This window comes from Mesoplodon mirus (assembly GCF_964341445.2).
Source record: "Mesoplodon mirus genome assembly, chromosome: 20".
In the NCBI taxonomy this organism is placed as follows: domain Eukaryota; kingdom Metazoa; phylum Chordata; class Mammalia; order Artiodactyla; family Ziphiidae; genus Mesoplodon; species Mesoplodon mirus.
The window spans coordinates 27,789,813-27,816,279 of record NC_138996.1 but is presented as its reverse complement, the minus strand read 5'-3'; the positions used below and the strand labels follow the sequence as shown (position 1 = coordinate 27,816,279).

Sequence of the window (26,467 nt, the reverse complement as noted above, 5' to 3'; positions counted from 1 at the left end):
CAAGCTTTTCTTTCTCCTCACACAGAGGCGACCTCAGTCACATGTACGTGTACCTGGTGTTCTGCCCCAGTGACCGTCAGCTCTCTCTGTGCACGGGAGTGACCCGGGGAGCTTAGACACTGTGGGCACCAGAGTCCCACTGCAGATACTTTGAATCTGTTGGTCTGGGATGCTCTTCTAAGTGAGGAGTAATGCAGGAAATCACGAAGATGGTGACAGTGGGACTGGAGGGGAGAGGACAGCTTTGAGAAGTGTGTAGGACAGTACCATCCAGTGGAACTTTCTGCAGTGATGGAAGTGTTCTCTTTGCACCGTCCCCTCATGTGGCCCATGAGGTGGCTGAGCACTTGAAATGCGGCTGGTGCAACTGAGGAACTACAACTGTGGTTTAACTTAAGTAGCCCACGTGGCTCGTGGCCACTTCATTGGACAGTGCAGGCCTGGGAGGTGGAGTCAGTAGGCTCTGGTTACTGGTAGCGGGGAGGAGAGCAGAGTTGGGGGTCGGGGAGAGGGAGCAGCTGCTCATAACCTCAAGGTTTCCCTCTTCAGCGGGGGGCCAGGTGGGAGTGTGTCTGTACAGGGAATGGAGTCGGGGAAGTACGTTCACAGCTCTTACATTCCGGTCTCAGAAATGAGTAGCGCATGGCCCAGCACCCGGACCAACGACTTCATCCATGTTGGGTGGTTTTAGTGATACTTGGGCAGGATTCACAGTATTATAGTTGATTAGCACAGTAACGCATCTCTGAAAATAGTACTTTTTTCCTATTCAATCTTTTCTTGTTTTCTCTTTTTAAAACTCAGGTATCAAATTGTAGTGGAAATAATCCAAGCAACTACAATTAGCAGCTTCCCCCAGCTGAAGAGGCACAAGGGTAAGAACCAGTTTGTTTTCTTCACGTACACATACTAAAGGTCCTAGGTCTGTCTCCAGCCTTCTCTCTCCTGTCAGAGCTTTGACAAGTATGAGCATATATTTAGATATTTCAGATTTGTTTAAATAACGGTGTAACAACATAAGAGAAGGTAAGTGTAATTTCATCCTAATAAAAATCTTTGTTTGTAGTTTTGTGTTCCCTTATAAACTTTATTCATCTGTAGTCATAATTTTTAGAATATTAAAGTCAGTGGGTACATATTGCTTCTGTTCTGTTTTTAAACTAAACATGGTTTCATAATTTTTTCTCATATTAAAATTTAATCTTAATATTCATTGATATTTCTATATTGGAACCTAATCTTGATAGTGATTTGAATGACTTTTGTGAGTTGATGTTTCATAATTTACTTAACCTTTTCCTTTATATTTTTATTTATTATTTTTTAAAAAAATATTTATTTATTTGGCTGTGTTGGGTCTTAGTTGCGGCACGCGGGCTTCTCTCTACTTGTGGTGCGTGGGCTCCAGAGCACGTGGGCTTAGTTGTCCCTCGGCACGTGGGATCTTAGTTCCCCGACCAGGGACTGAACCCGCGTCCCTTGCATTGGAAGGCAGGTTCTTAACCACTGGAACTCCAGGGAAGTCCCTCCTCTAGTTAAACATTTGTATCCTGAACATCTTTCCTCCTCTACTCTTGTAGATTTAGAAATACACATAAACATGTTCTATAATTTTTTCCTGTTTGTTTCTCTTCAAATAAAGAGTTGGTTATCCAGGCTTTGATACTGAGGAATAATCAAGGTCTGAAGTTGGCTCCCACCTCCCTACAGTTTGCCCGGTGTTTCATTTATGAAGTTGCAGGACGTGTTACTCTGTGGAGGGCAGAGAAGGTCAGGATTCCCAGCTGACAGGCACCAACACTACTACCTTGTAGGCTAGACTTCCCACAGAAAGCTCCAGGCCCCCTCGAGTTCCTGTCTGGGAGTGGAGGGTCCCGAAAGGACAAGAAGACTTGGGCCAGAGACTCTAACCTGTGCCCAGGTTTCTAATCAGCACAGAGGCAGAGGGGTGCTTGGAGACTTTTACTTGTCTTTCTGAGTCTCTGACAGAAGGTAGGAGCCATGTTTTTTTTTAAAAAAAAAAAAAACAAAAGAGGGTATAGACTCTGAAGAGGCACTTACTCTTAATCTCAGCCCAGTGAGGAAAGTTGCGCAAATGCATTCATTAAAAAATGTTTATTGAACGCTGACTAGGTGATTAGGATTCAGCAGTGGACACGGGGAAATCTCTGCATTCACTGAGTCCCTGAACTAGGCTGGGAGGCAGTCGGACAGTCAACAAATAAAATGCACAGCATTTCAGACGGTGAGACGTGCCTTGGGGAAAAACAAGTTCTCCCTTCTAGTTGAACTGTGGCGAGGTGTGTGTGTGGGGGGGGGTTGATAAGGGATGCTGGCTCAGCCGGAAGGGGAGGATTTTGCACTTGGATAGGGTGACCTGGGGAGACCTCGCCCAGGTGGGGACCTGTGAGCAAAGCCCTAGTGGCCCGAGGGGGTCTGGGGAAGGACAGGTGCAAAAGTCTGAGGCAGAAGCTCGCAGACTTGCTTGAGGGGTGGGTGGGGGGAGAGAAAGCCAGAGATCAGAGGTGGCAGGAGACCCTGTCCTGAAGGGCCTTACTTACGCTATAGGGGCTTCAGCTTTTACTCTCAATGAGGAAGTCTTTGGAGGCTTTTGAGCAAAGGAGATGTGATCTGATTAATTCCTCCAGGAGTACAGGCTCTGGTCCTCTCTGTTTCCTCATGGTTCCTGCAGAGGAGATAGTTTATTTTCAGACAGTTTGACAGACATTTTAAGGAGAATACTGGAGAGGGATTTCTTGTTGCCACCGTTGTCTGGCTTTTCTCAGTGCTTCTCCCTGTTACGTGAGTTTAGTCAGAGACATCTTCCTTATCTTCGTTATTGTGTTAGTTTACTAAGGCTGTGTAACAGAGTGCCACAGAGTGAGTGGTTTAAATAACAAAAACATTTTCTCGTAGTTCTGGAGTCTCAAAGTCTGAGATCCAGGTGTTGGCAGGGTTGGTTTCTTTTCAGGGCAGTGATGGAAGCGTATGTTTCGGGTCTCGCTTCTTGGCTCTTAGATGAGAGTCAAGCAGTACATCTTTGGCAGGACATCTGCAAAGACCTGTTTCCAGGTAAGGTCACATTCACAGGTACCAGGGTTTAGGACTTAACCGTATCTTTTGGGGGGACACAATTCAACCTGAAACATTATAACTGGTAAGTTCAAGATAGCATTGTAGGGACTTGCCTGGTGGGGCAGTGGTTAAGAATCCGCCTGCTGATGCAGGGGACATGGGTTTGAGCCCTGGTCCAGGAAGATCCCACATGCTGTGGAACAACTAAGCTCGTGCACCACAACTACCAAGCCCGTGTGCCACAACCACTGAAGCCCATGCACCTAGAGCCCGTGCTCTGCAACAAGAGAAGCCACTGCAATGAGAAGCCTGCACACAGCAATGTAGAGTAGTCCCTGCTCGCTGCAACTAGAGAAAGTCCGTGTGCAGCAATGAAGACCCAACGCAGCCATAAATAAATAAATAAATTTATTAAAAAAAAAAAAAGATAGCATTGTAGTTCCTCTTTCGTGAAAATGCTAGAAGCATTTATTTTCAGTAAGCTCTATAACCACATTAAGATTTGCTACATTACTCTTCTTTTGGGTTAATTCTGTTACCAGTAGTTGGCTTTTCCTAAATTAGTCTCTTTTAAGTCTATAATGGGGTTTAGATTAAGAAGTAAAATCTCAGAAAAAAGTTGGGCAGCCAAAACCATATAGGCAATTTCAGCTACCGTGTGTCTTCATGTCCAGAACAAAGACAGGTTCCATGGAATCAGTATTCTAGCAAACTGTGTGGGTCTGTATAAGAATGAAGGGAAGTATAAGTGACCAAAAAAAGGTAAATTGGATTTCATCTAAAGTTAAAAACTTGTGTCTTCTGCAAGAAAGTAAAAAAGACAACCCTCAGAATAGGAGAAGGTATTTGCAAATCATGTATATGACATAGCGCTTGTATCCAGAATATATAAAGAGCTCATACAACTCAGTAATCAAAAGACAACCCAATTGGATAATGGGCAAAGGATTTGCATAGACACTTCTCCAGAGAAGATACACAAATGGCTAATGAGCACTTGGAAACGTGGCCTCCATCATTAGACATTAGGAAAACGCAAATCAAACCTAATACGAGATACCACTTCACACCCACTAAAGTGGCTAAAATAAAAGACAGAGGATGACACAGTGTCCAGGAGTGACGTATAGCAATCAGGGTGTAGATAATGGTGTTGAAAAGGAAGGGGTTGATAAGGAAGGTTATAAAGGAAAGACAGCCTAGTTGGCAGCTAATTGGATGTGGGGGGGGATCGGATGGTGGGATGTGATGGCGCCGGTACCACCTGCTGCCTCCACAGGCGAGGACGTGGCTGTCCAGAGCTCACGTCTGAGGTCCCAACAACTCCTAGTCCGCTGCTGTTCCTGTGAGGTTCCGCTGCTTCAGGTTGGTGAGATGAGGTTTGGGTGCAGAAGAAAAAGTGTGGGAGCTGGAGTTTAGGAGGCCTTGGTTCTCTTGCCGGCTTCCCAGTGAAACCTGGGTACGTCCTTCACTTCTCTAGGCCTCAGTTTCCTCAGTCTTTAGGTTGCCCGCTCTTGGTGATCATAAAGGGTTTCTCAGTGAAGACACTCAGAGAGTCAGGGGGTGTGTAGGGGTCTGGGTCGGGGGTGAGAGAGCTCACCGGTCCTGGTGTTGTGGACCTGGGACGACAGCAGGGTGGAGAAGTGCCCATCCGGCGTTTCTAAGCTGGGATTCACGCTGTGGGGAGAGAGAACCCTGAGGAGAAGCGCTTGGAAGTGACAACATAGAGGTGATAGTTAATCGTCTCCTATTTCTGTGTATCTTTGCACAGCCCGTTGTTAGGGGAGAATAATGTGTTAAGAGTCTGAAGTGACTTCCCTCATAAATGATACCATCTGCTGTCTTGCTCTTGAAGTTCATGTGTAGGTGGTTTCAATTTTAAAGAATTAGGTTGTTATAATTTAAGTTCAGGGTTTGTTTTTTTTTTTTTGCGGTACGCGGGCCTCTCACTGCTGTGGCCTCTCCCGCTGCGGAGCACAGGCTCCGGACGCGCAGGCTCAGCGGCCATGGCTCACGGGCCCAGCCGCTCCGCGGCATGTGGGATCCTCCCGGACCGGGGCACGAACCCGTGTCCCCTGCATCGGCAGGCGGACCCTCAACCACTGGGACACCAGGGAAGCCCAGGTATTTTTTTTTAATAAAAAGGAAGGTCAAATTGAACACTCCCCATTGTCCTTTTTCTTTTAATAAAATGTCCGGTAACATATTATTATTGGAAACAGTTCTTATTTCTCTGTGACCTTTAGAGTTTTGATGTACAGCTGTCACATAAAAAGTTACTTTATCTCATTCTTTCTCAAATTAATCTGTAATTTATTTCCAGACAAATGTTTTTCGTCTGTGTGTTTTTTCCTCCCTGTAAAAGGCACTACGGAAACTTTGATTTTTTTTACCATTAAAAGGCTTCCCTCAAATAGAATCGTTTTGTTGTTTTTTGAGGATAGTGCGATCTAGTGAAAATATCATCGGGCGGAGAATCCGGGAGAAGCCTCCGTCTGTGTGTTGACTTCTCGTCACCAGCTGCACCTGTCTGCACTGTTTCCTTAAACCTGGAAAATCGGGCTGTGCTCACAGTGACTGTGTAATGGTGCTGCCAGGTCGTGTGTGAGGTTTTAAGCAGTTTCGTTTCCAGTGTTGTTTCTCCTTATTTCCATGTCCTCCTTGTGAGTGGGAAACTGAAGAAGTTTAAAAAAAAGAATGACCAGATGGAAGATACTAAGAATACTTAGGGTTCAAACTAGAGATGGGAACTTTATTTATGCAAATAGTATATATATGCTAAAGTATAATTTTGTTGCTACGTATAAATATGTTTCAGGCAGGTCTTTTTCAACTATAATTGTTGATGATTAAGAAATGGTATGCAATTGTGAAAATATTTTGAGGATTCAGAGGAAAAAAGGTCGTATAACCAGTGGGGAGAAATTACCTGATTGTGTTTTCGTCTGAAACCTTAAGGAATTAACCAGCTGACTCTGCATTGACTTTTCTCAGGACGATAGACTAGGGTCGGGGGGGGGACCACTTCACTTTGTATACACAGGAAGGTTCAAATAAGGCTTCTGAGCGTCAACAGACTCCAGCAAATTCACACAAAACTCTGTACATGTTTCAGGTTCATAGTAGATTAGTTTATCTTAAATGAAGAGCAAGTTCCTCTCTTTAACAATGTAGACATTTCAATTTGATTCTTTTCTTGATGGCTTTTTTCTTATGGTATTTTGATCTTTTTAAGAAAAGGTATCGAATGATTTTAAAAGTCTTTACAGTGCCTCAGCTAGTTCAACTGCTGATACAATTCTAGGGAAAGTAAATAATCGTAAAAATAAAAAAGTTTTGAGACCATCTAACTCAGATCCTTATCCTATGGGCAAGAAAATTAGGTATGATTAGAGAAGGAGGTTGTTAGAGCAAATTCATAGATATTAAACAATTTGAAGCACTTGGTCTCAGAAGTTTTAAGTCTGCTCACAAAATTTTCTTGCCTCTGACCTTATTTTGTCATTCATTCTGGCCAAACATATTGACGGAGGCCTGAATTTTACCCGCTAATCACATCAACTTCTTGTTGGTGATGGAATTTGGGAAGTTTAGTAAGTCCAACCAGCTAGTTTCAGTGAACATTTTTCCATTTTCATCTTTGACTGTTCGGCAGCATGGGACATTGGTGACTACTGTCTTCCTGAGCTTTCACCTGCCCTGGCTAGCAATCTGTCATTCTAGTTGTTTGTTTGTTTTTCTGCTTGCTTATTTGTCTCTCTTCAGCTTTTAGATGTTGGAGTTCCTCAGGATTTGTTTCTAACTCTCGTTATTTTATACCTGTGCTGTCCAGTATAGTAACCATTAGCATATGTGGCTATTTAAATTAACTGAAAGTAAATAAAAATGTAAAATTTTGTTTCTCAGTCACACCAGTTATGTTTCAAGTGTATGTGTGGGTACCATATTGGAGAGTGTGGAACATCTTCATCACCACAGTTTCCTTGGGTAGCACTGCTCTGTGTTCTTTGTCTGGTTAGTCTTTCCATTATCTATATGCTGATGACTTTCCAAATTTCTATCTACAGAACCTCTATTCTCTGCTTTTCTACTGACCTACTGTTTACTGCACATTTTTATTTGGATATCAAAAGACACCTCCAAATGAAAAGGTCCAAATCAGGGCCCACGTAACTGGTCATCTTCTGTAGTTTCTTGTCTCTGTGAATGGCATTGCCATTCATCCAAGTAAGTCAGAAACCTAGGAGTCCTCCTCGTTCATTCCTTCTCCATCACGCGCTGTATCTAGTCCATTATCGTCCCACAGACTGACCTCCTAAATATATCTCAACTTGGTTCTTTCTCTGAACCACCCATCTCTCTCAGACTAAGGCAGTAGCTTCCTAAATGGTTTCCTTGTATCCACTCCTGCCCTTATTCAATTTATTTTCCATACTGAAGCCAGAGTGATTTTTTAAAAATACAGATCTTAATCATGCCACCCCCATGCTTATCTTTCATTGTCTTCCCATTGTTCTTAGGATAACAACGCTTTGATGTGAAACCTGCAGGGTCCTGCTTGCTCTGGCCCCGTCTCTATCTTCAGCCTCATCTCCCGCCAGACCACCCCCTCCCTCTGAACTCCAGCCACACTCACTTCTCTGTTTCCTCAACTCACCCCAGATCCTCCCGCCTCATATTCTTTGCACATTCTGTTTCTTCTTCTTGGAATGCTGCCCTACACTCAGAGTCACTCTGCCTAGATAACTCCTACTTATCCTTTATATTTTATCTCGAATTTCTCTGCTTTGTTCACAACACGTCCCCCCCCGCCCCGCTCTGATCCTGGGTAGATGAAAGACCACCTGAGTTCACAGAACCCTTCACGGCAGTAGAGAAAGGACTCTGAAGGATATCTTAATCACCAGAAGTAGGTCTTCCGTCACTCAGCAAACGTCTTGCGAGTGCCATTATGTATGAGGCACAGCTGTGCAATGCATGAAACTGTCCCCGACCTTCAGGAGATCAGAGTCCAGTGAGGAGACAGGTGGACACACGAACAAAATCACGATACAACTTGATAAATTCAGTGAGCGTTGCAGGTTCAGGATTGAGTAGTGGCACAGATGTGTGGAGTGTCAGCTCTACCTGGGCCAGAGCTCAAGAAAGGCGCTCTCTTTAAGGGTAGCAGAGTTGAGTCCAAAAGATCGAGTGGCTCTCATCCCCTTTGGGCTTGTTGGGTGGCTGCGGCTGGGTGCTGCCACGTGTGTGTTTGTATGTGGGTTCTGTCAGCTGAGGCACTGTGCAGGTGCTTGGGATGTAATGGAGAGATGAGCCTTGATGGGAAGATAAGGGCCGATCCTAAAGGGCCTTGGGAGCTGTCCTGAGAAGTTTGGGCTTCATCCTGGAGACCAGTCGTTCTCAAACTATAGTGTGTGTCAGAATCACCTGGCGGGCTTGTTAAGATGCAGGTTTCTGGGCCCCAAAGTCTGTGATTCTGTGGCTCTGAGTGGGCCCTGAAAGTTTGCATCCCTCACAGGTCCCCCAGAGATGCTGGTGTTGCTTATCCACTAAGGGCACCGTGAGAACCGCTACTGTAGAGCCAGTGATCTGTTCGCGTTTGCATTTTAGTGCCCAACTCTAGCTTTTTATTTACAGTTAGAACAGCCCAGGTAGTTGAGAAGTGGTCTAGTAAAATTAGCTGGCTGCTAGGGTCTCAGTAATCGTGTTCCCCCAGAATCCTTGCACTGAAATCCTAACATCCGAACTTGATGGTATTAGGAGGTGAGGCCTTTGGGAGGTGCTTAAGTCGTGACAGTGGAGCCCTCACGAATGGACCTGGTGACATATAAAAGAGGCTGCAGAGAGATCCCCAGCCTCTCCCATCATGTGAGGACACAGCGAGAAGGTGGCAGTCTGCCACCGACCAGAGGACCTTCACCAGTACTCAACTGTGGTGGCACCCTAATCTTGGATTCCCAGTCTCCAGACTGTGAGAAATACATTTCTGTTGTGTATAGCCAGCCGGTCTGTGGCATTTGGTTATAGTTACCCGAACTAAGATACTGGCCAAGTGTAGGAATTCTAGTAGTAATTGAACATATGCTACATTTTCCCTACAGGTGGATGTGAATGAGCCCAGTATATCAGCTCCCTTTAAAGCTTTCCCCCACCCCACTGCTGTTCTGGATCCTGAAATGTTATCAAGAATAGTTAAAGTGGGGCTTCCCTGGTGGCGCAGTGGTTGAGAGTCCACCTGCCGATGCAGGGGACATGGGTTCGTGCCCCAGTCTGGGAAGATCCCACATGCCGCAGAGCGGCTGGGCCCGTGAGCCATGGCCGCTGAGCCTGCGCATCTGGAGCCTGTGCTTCGCAGCGGGATAGGCCACAACAGTGAGAGGCCCGCGTACCGCAAAACAAACAAACAACAAACAAACCAAAAAAGAATAGTTAAAGTGATAACTAATTAAGAACCTGCTGTACTGCACAGGGAACTCTACTCAATACTCTGTAATGGCCTATATGGGAAAAGAATCTAAAAAAAAAAAAAAAGGGTGGATATATGTATACGTATGACTGGTTCACTGAAACTAACACACAACGTTGTAAATCAAATATACTCCAATAAAAATTAAAAAACAAAGCAAAACACATAAGCTGTTTTCCCCGGTAGGAAATAAAGGATCCTCTGTGGACAAATAGTTCCTGCAAATTAACAAGACTTCTGATTAATGATACAGAAACATTAAATGAATTGTTAAAGAAAAAAAAGAATGAAGTGATTCAAGAGTACTATTTATTCAGCTGACTGCAGAGAGGGACATAATGTTGATTTGAGTCTGATAGAAACTGCCGTATATAAATACTGCACTCTTGGGGGTGACGTGCTCATAGTGTAGATTGGGAGGTGTTGGCAACATTGTGTGTATCTTGTTTAGAGTGTAAGTAAAGAGTTTTGGAACTGAATGTGTCAAGCAGAAGTGTAGAAGAACTTCAGACTGTATTGAGTATGTACATACACACAGTTACTTGTTGATAAGAACCATAATGATTTCCATTAGGAATTATTTTTTTAAATAGTATTTCTCATCTGATTTGGGATGTAAAGGTGTCCCTGCCTGAAAGAAGGAGCTACTCTGTAGACTCTAGCGGACTTCTCAGAGTCCTTTCTAATGCTCTGTGATCTAACTTCCTAGCATTGCAGTAATTTGACACAGTTTCTAATTTATGAATGACCTAAACTTACAAAACACCCCAGGCCATTGCTGCAGGGCGCTTGCCAGGGTTTCCCTCTGCCCAGCCCTGATGCTCTGAGTGTGGCAGCGTCCAGAGCCTGCGGTTCCTTCCCTAACATCCAACACAGCCCCATCCCTTACCTGCCTTGAGGGACCGAGGGCTCAGGGCACTTCCATTACACTCTCCACAGAGAGTGTAATTTTATATAGTTACATATATATAATTTTATATCCAACTCTCCTCCCACCTCTCTTCTCCCAGAAAACTTTAGTCATCTTCCATTCTAAGACCTGCATTTATACGAATAAAGTTCAGGTCCAGAGATGTTAAACAGGTACCTGGTTAGTCTCACGCTGATCTGAACTTGAACCCACGTCTCCTGGACTTTAGTCCTGGACTCTTCCCACCGCACTGCTCACTCACACAAGGCAGATGCCATGCGAGTCATGCTCAAAACTTAGAAATCGTATGCGTCAGAACTGCGTTCTAAGTGTCTGTCTTCTATCTGTTCAAGTCACAGTTCTAATGTAGGAGAAGGGTTCTCCTGGCAATTTGATGTGTGGATTTAACTGATAGGACGCTATTATTTAAAAAATCGATTGCAAGCATGCTGAGGGCCTTAAACCAAAGGAAGTACTGGAAGTTTCAGCCCTTGAGATGTTTAAAGGAAAGAGGTAAAAGGTGCACTGTAGGCACCCTGACTCGGCCTTGCCTGGCCCGTGAGGCCCCTGTATTCTTCTCCACTATAACGTGAGAGGCTCCACCATCAGCTCCTGCCATAGGATCTCTGCTTATTCCTCAAATATACTTTCTACTAAAGCGGAGTGACACACTCCAGGCTTTGAAATTTCAGGTGTTTGGTGTGGTAAGAGAATCCCACTTGTAAAAAAGAGAACATTCCGGCCTCAAGTTGAAAAGAAAGGTAAATATTGTTTTAGTTCCTGGGCAGCTTTTGAGGTGATTTTCAGATAACTTTGAAGAAGTTTGAGAGGATCAGTAACTACTGAGAATTGCCATCAGCTTCACAGTAAGAAGGAAGCACCATTTCTCCTTTGGAAACTGGACTAGTCCCTGAGTAAATCCATACCTGTTTCTTGAACCCTCTTCTCAAGGGGGTTTATTGAAACTTGCATTTCAATGTACAAGAAAGATTCAAAGACTTGTTAGCCTGTTGGTGACGTTTTCTAGCGAGGAACCCCCTAATCCCTTCCCTTGATTGCGTGGGGTGTGTGAGGAGACCTGTGCATCGTGGGGGACAGAACCCAATGCTGGGGAGTCAGGGGGTAGTGTAGCCTTGCCTTCTGCACTCTCACAGGAGCTGTGCCTCTGTATTAATACGTCTCAGTGGGGTGGGAGGACAGGGGCATTTGACAAGGTCTGGAGGCATTTTTGGCTGTCACACAGGGGGAAAGGGATGCTACTGGCATCTAGTGGTAGAGGCCAAGGATGCTGCTAAACATCCCGTGATACAGAGGACAGCCCCACAGCAAAGATTTATCCACCCAGAATGTCACTGGTGTGCAGGCTGAGAGAGCTTGCTGTGTGTCGTCCGTGGAATTCCTCAATCAGCCTGCCGAGGCTGTTGCAGTTGGGCTATGCCTTGGAATTTGATAGCGCACTATGAGAAAAGAAATACTCTTTGTTGATACTTTTGAGTACTTGAAAAATACAGTGGTGCTATTTGAATCCACTTATACTTGTGCTACTTCTGGAGCCCTTGGTTTGCACTGTAGGTTACTTTACCCTCCTTTGCCACATTGGAAATAGTATCTAACAGTTGTCCCCTGGTGTTTTTGTTTTACTGCAAGTTGCTTTACTCACTTAAGGAAGAACTATTTCATGGGCAGAAGGCTTACAGCAAAAAGCAGTTCTGTGATGTTGTTCATAGGTCCACTGAAATATCCTCATAGGGTTCGCCTAAGGTCTAATCCAAATGTCTTTTCCCGCAAATGACCCCCTTTCCTTTTGCTCTGACCTCAGTAGAATCTAGACTCTCTAGGAAGGAAAACAGTAGACATTTATAATTAATTGTTTTAGAAGATTATATCACTCGTGTGTTCTTCTCGGCACCCACGTAAAGAGCCACTGCCACCCAGTGTGTCACCTGCCGCTGTTTGTGGTCTCGGCCTTCTTTTTTAATCTGGATTAAACATTGTGTGGTTAACCGGTTTTTAACAGTGTGCAGCATTACCTAGGTCTCTGCAGAGGGACAGCTGCAGGAGTCTCGCTTGAGCTGGGCAGTGCATCTTCCACCCTCTTGACTGCGCTTCTCGTGGCGTGAAGATTTCTTGGATGGACGGGTTCTCAGGTCACAAAGAAGTGTATTCATCTGCATCGCTGGATTTACTGGGATTTTTGCACGGCAGTCGCGTGCGCTGCAGGAGCGCCCTGTTAGTCATTTAGCCCTGAACATGGCATTGGTTTTCTGAGGCAAAAATAAACAGAATTGTCTAAGCAACAAGTTGCCGTAGCGTTTGTTAGCAACAAGCTTTGTCATCAGACAATGGCTTTGTCTTGCCCTTAACAAACAGAATGCATTCACGTGAGCAGGGGACATTCGGGCAGGACTCCAGAATGTTTTCTCGGCTCTGCAGCTGGGTTTTAGGAGAAGGTTTATTCTCTTTCTTCCTTCCCTTTGGAATTTGCCTCAGTTTTTGTCCTTTTAGAAAGACTTTTAAGCCTCCCCAGGAGAAGAATTTGGTTGTTGTTAAATGTGTGTCAGTTTCTTTCTCTATATCTTCCTTTTTATTAGTCTGTTTTAACCCAAAATTAAAATTGCAGTCTAGGTTTATTTTATAAAAGGCAACTTTTTTTTTTTTTTTCGCGGTACGCAGGCCTCTCACTGCTGTGGCCTCTCCCGTTGCGGAGCACAGGCTCCGGACGCGCAGGCTCAGTGGCCATGGCTCACAGGCCCAGAAAAGACAACTTTTTGTCCCCCAATTTTAAAGTAGCTTAAATGTTATGTACAAAATTTAGAGTTTAAGGATATATGTTTAGAATGTTTAAAGTAAATGTAACCAATGCAAAATAGTTTAAGGATATATGCTTTAAATCTATTGAAAATAACTGTAATCAGTGCAGAATAGCGGAATATAACTGTAGGAGTTTAAGCTCCTTAGAATCTAAGTATAATGGAAATAACATGAGCTTTGGAGGTAGAAAAATAAATGAAAACTTTTCTGAAAAATTCACTATTCCCAGCATGTATTTCTTTAGGTACACACATGAATAGTTTTAGTTTGCAATAGGCTAATTTGGGGACACACTACATTTACTTTTGTCTTCCCACTAAGGGGGCTCTGAAATATGCTTTTTTCCTCTCGAGATGAGTGCTGAGTTAAGTTCTTTGGTCAGGGCCTCTCTGTCAGCCAAGAATAGGATATGCTGAGAAACCATCATTGAAGTCAAATGAAAATGTCTCCTCAGCACATGTATGAAAAACACCCTGTAATACCTGACAGACCCTCTTGAGCGAGGCTGACTGCTGACTTGAAGTCTGCTTATGACCGTTGGTGATAAATATCAGAAAAAGCTGCTCTGAAAGACAGTGTTTTGTGGTCCTTGCCTGAGTTTTTCCAGTTAATTGTTCAGCCTGCCCAGGCGCTATTATAAGCATCTGCACGATTGACTCTGTGACATGAGGGCGGTGACGACCACCCTAGGGAATTGGAGGTCTCCCTAGGTGTGTAAAACTTCACTTAGACTCCGTGTCCAGGGGCACCGAGAAACACAACACCAGTTGTTGTCTAAGTTTGTTGTCGCCAGTTCCAGTCTAAGTCAGGTGTGTTCTGACCTGCCCAGGAAGGTTTATACACATCCAGAGGTCGCCTCGGCCCTGGACACCACCTGAAACAATCCTGCCGTGTTCCTGAAGTGAGCTTGCTCTTCCGCTTTCCACAGTGGCTTTCACACTTTGCCCACTTTCCTCAGGCCTCTATCCCCTCCCCCTTTTTACACACCTCCCTCTGAGCAGATAACCTCCCTCCCCACTTCCAGAAACCAGAACCTAGAAAGGGAACTGCTCCAGCTCCCCATTTGCTTGTGTCTGCATCCATCGCTGTGCCTTGCGTGTTACCACAGTGGAGGAGGTGGCCTTTCCCAAAGCCAGCCTCCTCAGGTGTCTACTGGGTACCACTCTCCATCTGTCACCGTTTTTTCTTTTAACTGGTTCCTGCTCATCAGCATTAAAACCAGCTCATTTCTTGCCCATTAAAAAAAAAAAAAATGCCTTCCCTCAACCCAGCCCTTCCTTGCCTTCAGGTGTGTATGCAAAGCCAGTCTGTTCACAAGGAAATGCTCAGCACTTACCGTTTTTAAAAATTAATTTCGTGAGTCTTTTGCTTTATATAAGTTATATAATGTCAGCTTAAGGAAACAAACCATTGTATATGTTTTTGAGGTGATTTTCTTCTTTTTAAAATAAATTTATTTGTTTTTGGCTGTGTTGGGTCTTTGCTGCTGTGCGCAGGCTTTCTCTAGTTGTGGCGAGCGGGGGCTACTCTTCGTTGCGGTGTGCGGGCTTCTCACTGCGGTGGCTTCTCTTGTTGTGGAGCACGGGCCCTAGGCACGTGGGCTTCAGTAGTTGTGGCACACAAGCTTCAGTAGTTGTGGCTCGCGGGCTCTAGGGCGCAGGCTCAGTAGTTGTGGCGCACGGGCTTAGTTGCTCCGCGGCATGTGGGATCTTCTCGGACCAGGGCTCGAACCTGTGTCCCCTGCTTTGGCAGGTGGATTCTTAACCACTGCGCCACCAGGGAAGCCCCCTTAAGTTAAATTTTTAAAAAGTCTCACTAAGACCATGTAGCTCGTGGTGGTAGAGCCCGAATTGTAGTCTGATTCCAGACTCTACTGACAACTGTCTACTGCATTTGATGTGGAGGTCCACTAGTGATCTTGGCCACAGCAGATTTGATGGAGGGGAGGGCTAGACACCATAACAGAGTAAGTTGAAGAATGGGAGGTGAGGAGACTCACCCTGGTTCTCTCCTTCACAGCCAGAGTTCTAGAAAGAGCACAATACCTGATCCACAGCAAGCACTCAGCAAAATGTTAGCTGTGTTGTGTTGACCTCTCAGTAACATTTGACACAGGTCGTACATCCACTCAACACATTTTTTGAGTCCCTCATGTGTTGACAGGCACTCTCGTAGGTGCTGATGGTACAGCAGCATGTGAACAGACAAAACGCTACCTGTATGAGGACATACAGGATAACTAAGTCGAATATGCAGTTTGGCAGTTGTGCTGTAGAGCAGGGGTCCCCCAACCCCCTGTCAGGAGCCGGGCTGCCCAGCAAGAGGTGAGCGGCGAGCCAGCGGGGAAGCTTCATCAGCTGCCCCCCATTGCTCGCATCACCGCCTGAACCATTACCCCCTCACGCCCCGTCTGCGGAAGAGCTGTCTTCCACGAAACCCACCCCTGGAGCCAAAAAGGTTGGGGACCGCTGCGCTAGAGAAGGAAAGACGGGAGAAGACTGGTGTTTAGGGTGGAGGTTGCAGGTAGAAGGAGAGTGGCTGGGGAGGTCTTCCCTGAACCCTGAACTAGGGACCTGAAGGGGGCGGGGAACTGAGCCAGGCAGATTCCATTGGGATGAAGGGGCCAGGCTGAGAGGATGGATAGTAAAGCCCCGAGCAGGGAGCTACCCAGTGTGTCCAAGAAGCTGGTCACCGTAGACCACGTAGTGTGTGACTCCATTCATACGAAGTGTCCAGGATGGGCAGTCCAGAGACAGCCCTATAACATAGTGATTCACTATTTTTATAGATTATACCCCATATAAAGTTGTTATAAAATATTGGCTATATTTCTTGTGCTGTATGTTATATCCTTATAACTTATTTATTTATTTATGCCTTACACGGGCCTCACTGTTGGGGCCTCTCCCGTTGCGGAGCACAGGCTCCGGACGCGCAGGCTCAGCGGCCATGGCTCACGGGCCCAGCCGCTCCGTGGCATGTGGGATCTTCCTGGCCCGGGTCACGAACCTGTGTCCCCTGCATCAACAGGCGGACTCTCAACCACTGCGCCACCAGGGAAGCCCTATAACTTATTTATTTTATACCTGGTAGTTTGTACCTCTTAATCCCCTTCACCTATGTTGGCCCTCCACATACTCCTCTTCCCTCTGGTAGCCACTGGTTTATTATCTGTATCTGTGAGTCTGTTTCTGTTTTGTTACATTCATTCGTTTGTTTTAGTTTTTTTAGATTCCACATATAAGTGAAAACATATAGTATTTGTCTTTTTCTGTCTGACTTATTTCACTAAATATAATAGCCCCCAGGTCCATCCACGTTGCAAATGGCAAAATTTCATTCCTTTTATGGCTGAGTAATATTCCATTATATATATTGGGTGGGTCAAAAAGTGCCTTTGTTTTTTTAAGTAAAAATAAAAGACACATTTTTCATTTTCACCAAGAACTTTACTGAACAATGTATTCACCCTTTTGTTCCACTACCTTCTGCCATTTTTCAGGCAACTTCATAATTCCACCTTCCCAAAACTTATCTTTTTGAGCAAAGAACTGTTCCAGGTGCCTTTTACAGTCTTCCAGGGAATTGAAATTGTTTACATTAAGAGAAGTTTGTAAAGACTGAAATAAATGGGAATCTGAAGATGCAATGTCTGCTGAATACGGCAGATGAATCAGAACTTCCCAGCCCAACTGTAACAGTTTTTGCCTGGTCATCAAAGAAACACGCAGTCTTGCGTTATCCTGATGGAAGATTATGTGTTTTCTCTTGACTAATTCTGGACGCTTTTTGTCGAGTGCTACTTTCAGTTGGTCTAGTCAGGGGTAGTGCTTGTTGGAATTAATTGTTTGGTTTTCCGGAAGGAGCTCATGATAGAGGAACTCCCCTCCAGTCCCAGCATATACACAGCATCATCTTCTCTGGATGAAGACCAGCCTTTAGTGTGGTTGGTGATGGTTCATTTCGCTTGCCCCACGATCTCTTCCGTTCCACATTATTGTACAGTATCCACTTTTCATCGCCCGTGACAATTTGTTTTAAAAACGGAACATTTTCATTACGTTTCAGTAGAGAATTGCATGCGGAAATATGGTCAAGAAGGTTTTTTTTTTTTTGCTTAACTTACATGGAACCCAAGCATCAACGCAATTAACATAAAACCAAGCTGGTGCGAATGATTTTCAATGCTTGGTTTGGATATTTTGAGTGTGTTGGCTGTCTCCCACGTGGTATAACATTGATTGTTCTCAATTATTGTTTCAATTTGATTGTATCAACTTCAGCTGGTCTACCCGCCCATGGAGCATCGTCCAGTGAGAAATCTCTAGCACAAAACTTCGCAAACCACTTTTGACACGTTCGATCAGTCACAGCATCTTCTCCATATACTGCACAAATCTTTTTTTGCATTTCAGTTGAGTTTTTACCTTTCTTGAAATGATGAAGAATAATATGCCAAAAATGTTGCTTTTTTCTTCCATTTTCAATATTAAAATGGCTACACAAAAATTCACCAATCTTGATAAGTCTTTTTTTAATGCACGCTGATGTGACAGCTGCCCCATACAATCTAACGAAATCGTTTCAAATGAAGTTAAAGACAACTGAGTGCTGCTGGAGCCATCTTACGGAAACAAACAAACCAACCTTTTGGCCCACGCAATAGATATGTGTGTCACATCTTCTTCATCTGTTCATCTGTTGATGGTCACTTAGGTTGCTTCTGTATCTTGGCTATTGTACGTAGTGTTGCTATGAATATTGGGGTGCATATATCTTTTTGAATTCGTGTTTTCATTTTCTTTGGATACATACTCAGGAGTGGAATTGCTGGATCATATGTTTGTTCTATTTTTAATTTTTTGAGGAACCTTCATATTGTTTCCATAGTGGCTGTCCCTTAGTACCCACTGCTGCTCAGAATGTACCACAGCAGACATTAATTTGTCCCACAGTCGCTGTGCTCCCTCTTTTGTACCTTGTCCTCTGAATGTATACTGTCCCTCTATCTCATTCAAGGGAAAGAAACTGCTGCCATGAAGGCTGATCTCCTGAGGGCCAGGAACATGAAAAGGTACATTAACCAACTGACTGTGGCAAAGAAGCAGTGTGAGAAGAGGATCAGAATCCTGGGAGGCCCTGCCTACAACCAGCAAGAGGATGGGCCCTTAGATGAGGGGGAAGGGCCTCAAAGCCAGAAGGTAGAACTTTGTAGTTTTGCCGTTTCGTATTTGTTATGAACACGGGTTTAATCACATAGACAATCTTTTCACTTCTTGGTATTTAACCTAAGACATATATTCCAGAACATAGACTCACATGTTTACTTTTATGAGTCCAGTAGCTGTATTTCTTGGTGTGGGGTGCATGTGTGTGCACATGCCTGTGTGTGTTTTACTGTCCCCCTTTTGCCCTCCCACAATCCCAGAGGAGCATATTTATATTTTCAAGGGCTTAGTCAGGTTACTCACTACGAGTTGGATAGAAATTACCACCAGTGAAGTAGAAGGTCTTATTATAGGTTATTTTACTTAGCTCTCTACACAGTGCTGTGAATATGTACTCCATATCCCCATTTTACAGGGGAAGAAACAGTTGGTTTAAGTAAATTACCTAATAAGGCCACGTGGATAAGAAGAGGCAGAACTAGATAAAAACCCAGATCTGGTTGATTCTCAAATCTGAGTGTAGCCCAGGACGCTGCACTTGAATGTGATAAGGTTCCCTGACTTTGTTTCTCCCAGAGTTCTTGTAGGGCTCTCAGTCCGTCTTTCCTTCTTGACTTCCATACTGTTTTTAGTTTGCTAAATTTTTTGGCCTGAATACAAATCAGGTAATTTCTTAAAGAGAGTAAGTATTTTATTATAGTTAAGAAGCTGTGCTACAGAATCAGAAAGCCTGGCTTTTAATCCCAGGTCTGCTGGGGATTGACTCTGGGCAAGTTAGTTAGCCTCTCTGTACTCTATTTGTAAAGTAGGGTTAACTGTACATACCCTGCAGGGCATGATAATCATTAAATTAAATAATGCACATAAAATAGTAAGTATGGTACTTGGTGTATAATGAGCACTTAATAAACACTTGTTATTACTGGCAGTAATTATTCGGGGGGGTATGTTTAGTGATGTTATAAATGTAAGAGGAATCCAATTGTGCTCTCTCCTTTTAGGATAAAACATCAGTCCCAAGATCCTAATTCTCCACGTTCTCATTGTACGCTGTAGATGGTCTCCTGAGTGTATTGTAGATATTCGGCAGCTAGAGAATCTTGGGCCTGGGTCCCTCTTGGGAACATGTTGGGTGTTTTAAGAGCACACTTACTTACTCTTCTAGGCCTTTTGGTCCTTTTGAGTGCTCAGGGGATATATTTCCTAGAGAAAAATTAACCTGCTGGTCAAGGGGTAATACACACAAAACATAACACAAAGTTAATAGAGTACGCATCATGAAACCAGATCCAATGGGTTTGGGAGATAGTGAAAAAGCAGTAAATAAAAATCCCTGAGGGGAATAAAGAACAATCTGCCTTCATAGGCCGCCTTCCAGCCTGAAATACTTCATGGTCTTCGGCATATGAGACATCCACCGGGACAATTTTTTGTCTTCTGCCCAGAGATTATTGATTGTGGCATCAGCCCTCCCAGAATTACCAGAAGTTTTAGGACAGAAGGAAACGTGCTGATCCAACAGGAGGAAATTAATGCAAGAGCACAGTGTTTGCTATATGGAAGCCCTTAGTAAACGTTCATTGGTATTACATTGTCTATATATATATATATTTTTTAATCATATATTTAGCAGTCGTGTCAACTTGGACCTACCCAGTCTTTTCTTGCCACTTCCACGCAACAGTCTCAGGATTACTGGGATTAGTTCATCTCAAATTAACACAATGAGATTGAGTTCATCTCACGTTAACACATTTGACCCAGAAGTGTGCAGTCTCCTTATCCTGGTCACCCAGACCCACACCGTTAGTGTAGGTGTGAATCAGTGAAAGGCTTATGCAGGCTTCAAGAGAAAACAGAAAACAAATGGAGTGGAGAACTTGGTTAATTCACCAGCTAAGATATGAGATACATCAGATGTTTAGTTAGACTTGAGATATATTTGCTGTCATTTATTTGTATATATATTTGCACTTTTAGAACTAAACATAAGAGTGTTCATAAGACACAATAAAAGAATCTAAAAGTGGCTAATATTTTAGAAGATGTTTTGGACTTGATTTTGCAAATATGTGGATTTGTATCTAACTTGAAATTCATTTCAATCCATGAAATTATACTGGGAAGACTTGCTTAGAGTTGTTGAGAGTCTTTCCTGCTCAGGTCCTCCCCATGTTAAAAATGGATTGCTGTCTGTCATTCCTAGCCAGAGTCGACATGGGAGCCTTCAGACTTCTTTGGAGCCTGTACAGTTAGGATTTGTACCTAAAAATGCTTCACTGGTAGGTTTACATAAAGTGAGGATACATGCTACGGTCTCCCAAAGTTAGTAAACTAAATCCTAAATATTAATGGTCTGTAGCAAGGGATCACTTTTGATTACTTAGTTATCAAAAGTTGTTAGAAAAATGCCTGCCCCTTTCTGCCCACAAAACAGATTGAGGACTTGCTGTCAGTGGCAGAAAGAGTTGAACATGCATTGATCATATGCACTTGATTTTAGAAAGATCTTAACTGGTAACATTTCTGAAATTTTTCCAATCGCCACAATATTAATTTTAAAAATCTTAAATGTAAGTTTTCTTTTCGTTGCAGTATACATAGACATCTTTTTTTTTTTTTTTTTTTTTTTGCGGTATGCGGGCCTCTCACTGTTGTGGCCTCCCCCGTTGCGGAGCACAGGCTCCGGATGCGCAGGCCCAGCGGCCATGGCTCACGGGCCCAGCCGCTCCGCGGCATATGGGATCCTCCCAGACCGGGGCACGAACCCGTATCCCCTGCATCGGCAGGCGGACTCTCAACCACTGCGCCACCAGGGAGGCCCCATAGACATCATTTTTATTACTAATTAATAACTAAGGATATAGGAGTTAAATTCCTTCTAAATTAATTTGAGGCATTTCTCCTAGCTGAGTCATGAATTATGATCTCATCTGCTTTCTCATATTATAGCAGTCCATACTGAAGATTGATCTCACTGTGTCTTCAGATAATGGTTTTTCTTTTCTGTAAGCATTCAAAATAGTAAACAAAGGAGTAATTTTGATACATCTCTACAGTAGTTTTATGGGCCAATTAAAATGATGCATACAAAAGATTTTTTTAATGAATGTGATATTATAAACAAAAAGACAAGGTATGAAATCATTTGTAGATTTCCTCAGCTATATGAAAATAGGGTGGAAAGCAAAAATGCCAAATTATTAGGCTCCAGCTTCCTGGTCTTTTATATATTTCTCTTCACTTTTTCTATTATTGGCATGATTGCTTTTAGCAATACATCCCATAAGGCAGGGATTTTTGTCTGTTTCATTTCCTAGAAATGTGCCTGATACAGAGTAGATGCCAAATAAATCTTTTGCTGAATGAGTGAATGATTAATAGAAAATTGGTATTTATTGAATATGTGCATTTTGAATATTCAATAAACTTTTTAAATTTAGAATTTAGGAAGGTGAGAGAGGTACTGTATTACATTGACTATGAACTTAGAAAATCAGACATTTTTTCCTGAATGTAGAAATTAATCCATTGGAAGTTAAAGCAAACTGATATTTAAAATTTGATTTTTAAAAACTTTCTCTTAAACTCCCTTCATAGATTCTTCAATTCGAAGATATCTTGGCCAGTACTTCCTACCGAGAGCACTTTCGAACGTACATGGAAAGGACGGACAAGAGAGCTCTGATTAGCTTTTGGGAGTCTGTGGAATATTTAAAGAATGCTAACAAGGTAGGATATATAAGCCCAAAGGAATATTAATCACTAGCTGATGAAAACTTGTATGTTAGGCAGTATGTCTGTGTTTCTCAATCAAGCTGTAAGATAAGATACATTAAAAGAATACTTTAAACCAAATATATTATCGGCATTATGTTCTAGCCCATAATGGTAAATAGAGTTAGATTTCATTTTTACAAAAAGTGCTTTTGAATGTGTAGTCAAGGAAAAAAGATTTACAAATAGACCCAATTACTGAATTTAGTTTCAGGTAGTTATTTTTTAACCCGTTATAAAAAAGGCGTATACTTATTACCCACATGGCTGTTACAATAAATTTGGTCTTACCACCTATACTTCAATCTCATAACCTTATTATTTTTAATATCATAATGTGCACATTTTACACAACTGGCCTCCTTTTATTTAATTTAAAATATGATTGTGTTAAGGAAGACAAAAAATAATTTTTGGTTACAGATGCCTATTACAGCACAAAGCCCAACAATAAGCACTGTGTTTTGCACTTGGCAAGTTCTCAATATATATTTAAGAATTAAATTGAAGAATGTGAAATATAAATGTGTGTATATATATATATATATATATGTCTAAAACATATATAACAATATGTACAACATATATAATACATGCATTTTGAGAGGCTTATTTATTTTTAACATTTTTATTGGAGTGTAATTGCTTTACAATGGTGTGTTAGTTTCTGCTTTAAAACAAAGTGGACCAGGTATATATGTACATATATCCCTATATCTCCTCCCTCTTGCGTCTCCCTCCCACCTTCCCTATCCCACCCCTCTAGGTGGACACAAAGCACTGAGCTGAGCTCCCTGTGCTATGTGGCTGCTTCCCACTAGCTAGCTATTTTACATTTGGTAGTGTATACATGTCCATGCCACTCTTGAGAGGCTTATTAAAGTAAGCATAAACAGCACTATGTACATTAAATTACTCATTTGCACTTCATATGAATGTTGCTAGGGCTGAATACCAACTTAAAATACATTATAAATTACAAACTACTTTGGTTAAGGAATAAATCCAGTCTCATAGTATTTTTAAATCTTCTTAGGAATGTCTTTCATTGTTAATTTATAAGCCACAAATTACCTCATTTTACTCAATATTATATTTGCCAACTTTATTACATATTTTATTTACCAGACTTGACTACAAACTTGACTTTTGGCTGCTCTCAGAGGAATATTGAAAAGAGCAATCTAAAAAATTTTCCTAAACTACTGAAAACAAGTTGAAAAATGTCAGTGCAATAAGAGGATATAGCTTCCTCAAATAGCTATATTTTGACCTAGCAACACTGATTTGGATGTAAAACTTCAGGATTGCTTGTTATATTCATAATATTCATTAAGTCGTTTGTCTTCATTTTTTGCTACCGTCGAAGACTCTTCATAACATTTCTAGAGTTAATAAGTTGTCTGTAGCGGAAATGTAAAGGTTATGTTAGATGTTTGCACTTCTGAATTAGGATTAGTACACTTAGGCAGAGACCTTGTTTAAGACCAAGCTGTGTAATACAAGCTTGATTACAATGTAGTAAGTCATCATTCTGAAGAATATTTCTCTTGCTGTCTTTAATTATACAATTATTATTATTTTTTTTTTTTTGGCGGTACACGGGCCTCTCACTGTTGTGGCCTCTCCCGTTGCGGAGCACAGGCTCCGGACGCTCAGGCTCAGTGGCCATGGCTCACAGGCCCAGCCGCTCTGCGGCATGTGGGATCTTCCCGGACCGGGGCACGAACCCGTGTCCCCTGCATCAGCAGGCAGACTCTCAACCACTGTGCCACCAGGGAAGCCCTAATTATACAATTATTATATTTACTTTCTTCTGGAGTGAGAAGTTGGCATTTCTAATTATTTTTACTAGATGAAAAAGTCATACTGAATTTAGCTGATCAATTGTATTCCTGTGGAACTGAGATTTATGAGAAGGAATCCACTGCAAGAAGAGAACTGTTTGCATTCTTATTTTTTTCCTTCCAGCATTAAAAAGAAATTACATTTGTTAACTGTTCAACGTAAAGTGTTCCTTTTAAGGAACCAGTTGTTTTTTCAGGGTCTGACACTCACCCCTTGGGCCTGAATGTGCCCACAAAAGCCTTTGCACATTCATCCTACATTCTACATGTCTCCCTTCCACCTTTAAAATGCAGATAATTCAGAAGAAAATAGTTTTTCTCAGAGATGGTATTATTTACTTTGTTCATCTTCTTGTCTTTTCAGAACCAAATTCCACAATTAGTTGGTGAAATTTACCAGAATTTCTTCGTGGAGAGCAAAGAAATATCTGTGGAAAAATCACTTTACAAAGAAATCCAGCAGTGTCTTGTAGGAAATAAAGGAATCGAAGTGTTCTGCAAAATCCAGGGAGACGTTTATGAGATGCTGAAGGATAGGTATTACCCTTCATTTATTGTCAGTGACCTGTATGAGAAATTGATGATAAAAGAGGAAGAAAAACATGTCTCCCAGTTGATTTCCAACAAGGATGAAATGGTGAGTCACGTTTAACTTCCTGCTCCCTTTTGAGTGGATAAGCTTTGAATATGATTATGTGGGTGCAGATTGTGTGAGCCAGATTTGGTGTGCACCTTTATCTTTTGGCATACAGCACTTTTTTTTTTTAACATCTTTATTGGAGTATAATTGCTTTACAATGTTGTGTTAGTTTCTGCTGTATAACAAAGTGAATCAGCTATACATATACATATATCCCCATATCTCCTCCCTCTTGCATCTCCCTCCCACCCCTCTAGGTGGTCACAAAGCACCGAGCTGATCTCCCTGTGCTATGCGGCTGCTTCCCACTAGCTATCTGTTTTACATTTGGTAGTGTATACATGCCCTTGCCATTCTCTTACTTTGTCCCAGCTTACCCTTTCCCCTCCCCGTGTCCTCAAGTCCATTCTCTATGTCTTAGCATACAGCACTTTAAGTGGAACTTTAAGTTGAATTTCCTTGTTGCTTCTCGTCCTCACTTCGGTCTTGGTCCTTCTGACCAGCTGGGTACCACCACCCGGTGCTGAGTCAGAGACCGCCCCCTGCTCTGTCTGCCTGAGACACAGCTGGGTTTGACTCCTGAAAAGTGAGGGCAGAAAATCTGTGGGGTGGGACATCTGTGACCAAGTAAGAGAATCATTACCACAACAGTCCAGCTGGAGAACAGACAAAAAGGATGGGGAAGAAATGAGGAGAGGAAGAGAATGCAGGAAGAGTCTGCAGGAAATATTTTGGAGTTTAAAAAAAATCAGATGAAATTGAGATGTTTTGAAAGAAACCTTGTCCAGCCATACCTGAAGTCTAATTTTCTTATAGTGTCCTGGATCATTTTGGATAGCCCCAGTTGACATCTCCCTTTCACTACTAATGACCTATATGAGTTTGAAGGTTTTGCAGGTACAAAGGAAAAGTGTTTTAGAATCACCTTATATAGAAAGATTATAATTTATCTTGGATTATTTCTTTCTGTCCAGTTCACTGTATCTCAAGCCCTGAGGAATCAGGTACTTGTTCATGATGGTATTAGAAGCAGATGTCTCTGAACTGTTGGTAAATTCATTCATTCAGACTTTTGAAAAAATGTTTTGTTACTTGGTTCTTTACATTTTCAGTGTATAAAACCACTGAACTAATTGGTCCAAAACTCGTTACTCATTGCATTTTATTTTTAGGATAGCACAGCTAAAACAAACCGATCTCTCTACCTCAGAAATTAAAATGGTTAATATTCAAATGTTGTGAAAAGTTTGTCCAAATTATAATACCCAACAGATAAATTGAATAAGGAGTTGAACTGACAGTTAATATGAAAGGTAATAAATAGTAAACAAACATGAAGAAATGTGCAGCTTCACCCAACATTCAAAGCAGGTGGTAAATGTATCACTGATCTTTTGAAAGCTCCTACTCTTTGTTCCAGTAGTCCCGCTTCTAGAAATTTATCCTATGAAAAGAACTAAAATGTAGGGGAAAAAAAAGTTTATGCACAGTGGAGTTTATTTTTAGTTTTTGGGAAGGCAAAAAAGCAGAATCAACCCATTGCAATAGGGATATGCCTCAGTATATTATCAATTCACAGAATACTATGCAGCCATAGCAGTTATAACTTTGAAGACTACAATACCCTCAAATATACGGCCTTGTATATTATACGAAAAAGGCAGAATACCCTCTTGAATGTATACAGGGAGTAGGATGATGTCATGATATATATACTCGTGGACAAGGATTAGAAAGAATATACAAAAATGCTTGGTGTTCTGTGATTATTAA

The 26,467-nt window shown here is 42.4% G+C and overlaps 1 protein-coding gene across 5 annotated transcripts in view; it reads left to right on the top strand.

The window, feature by feature from the left end:
- The window catches only part of SNX25 (sorting nexin 25), a 115,299-nt gene that overhangs the window by 63,618 nt on the left and 25,214 nt on the right, over positions 1–26,467 (top strand). For all 5 annotated transcript variants that reach the window (XM_082608472.1, XM_082608471.1, XM_082608473.1 and 2 more), the window contains exons 6-9: positions 805–875; positions 18,282–18,463; positions 22,031–22,162; positions 24,419–24,691. In XM_082608472.1, coding sequence (XP_082464598.1) covers positions 805–875; positions 18,282–18,463; positions 22,031–22,162; positions 24,419–24,691 — 658 coding nt within the window. The remainder of the gene's footprint in view (positions 1–804; positions 876–18,281; positions 18,464–22,030; positions 22,163–24,418; positions 24,692–26,467) is intronic.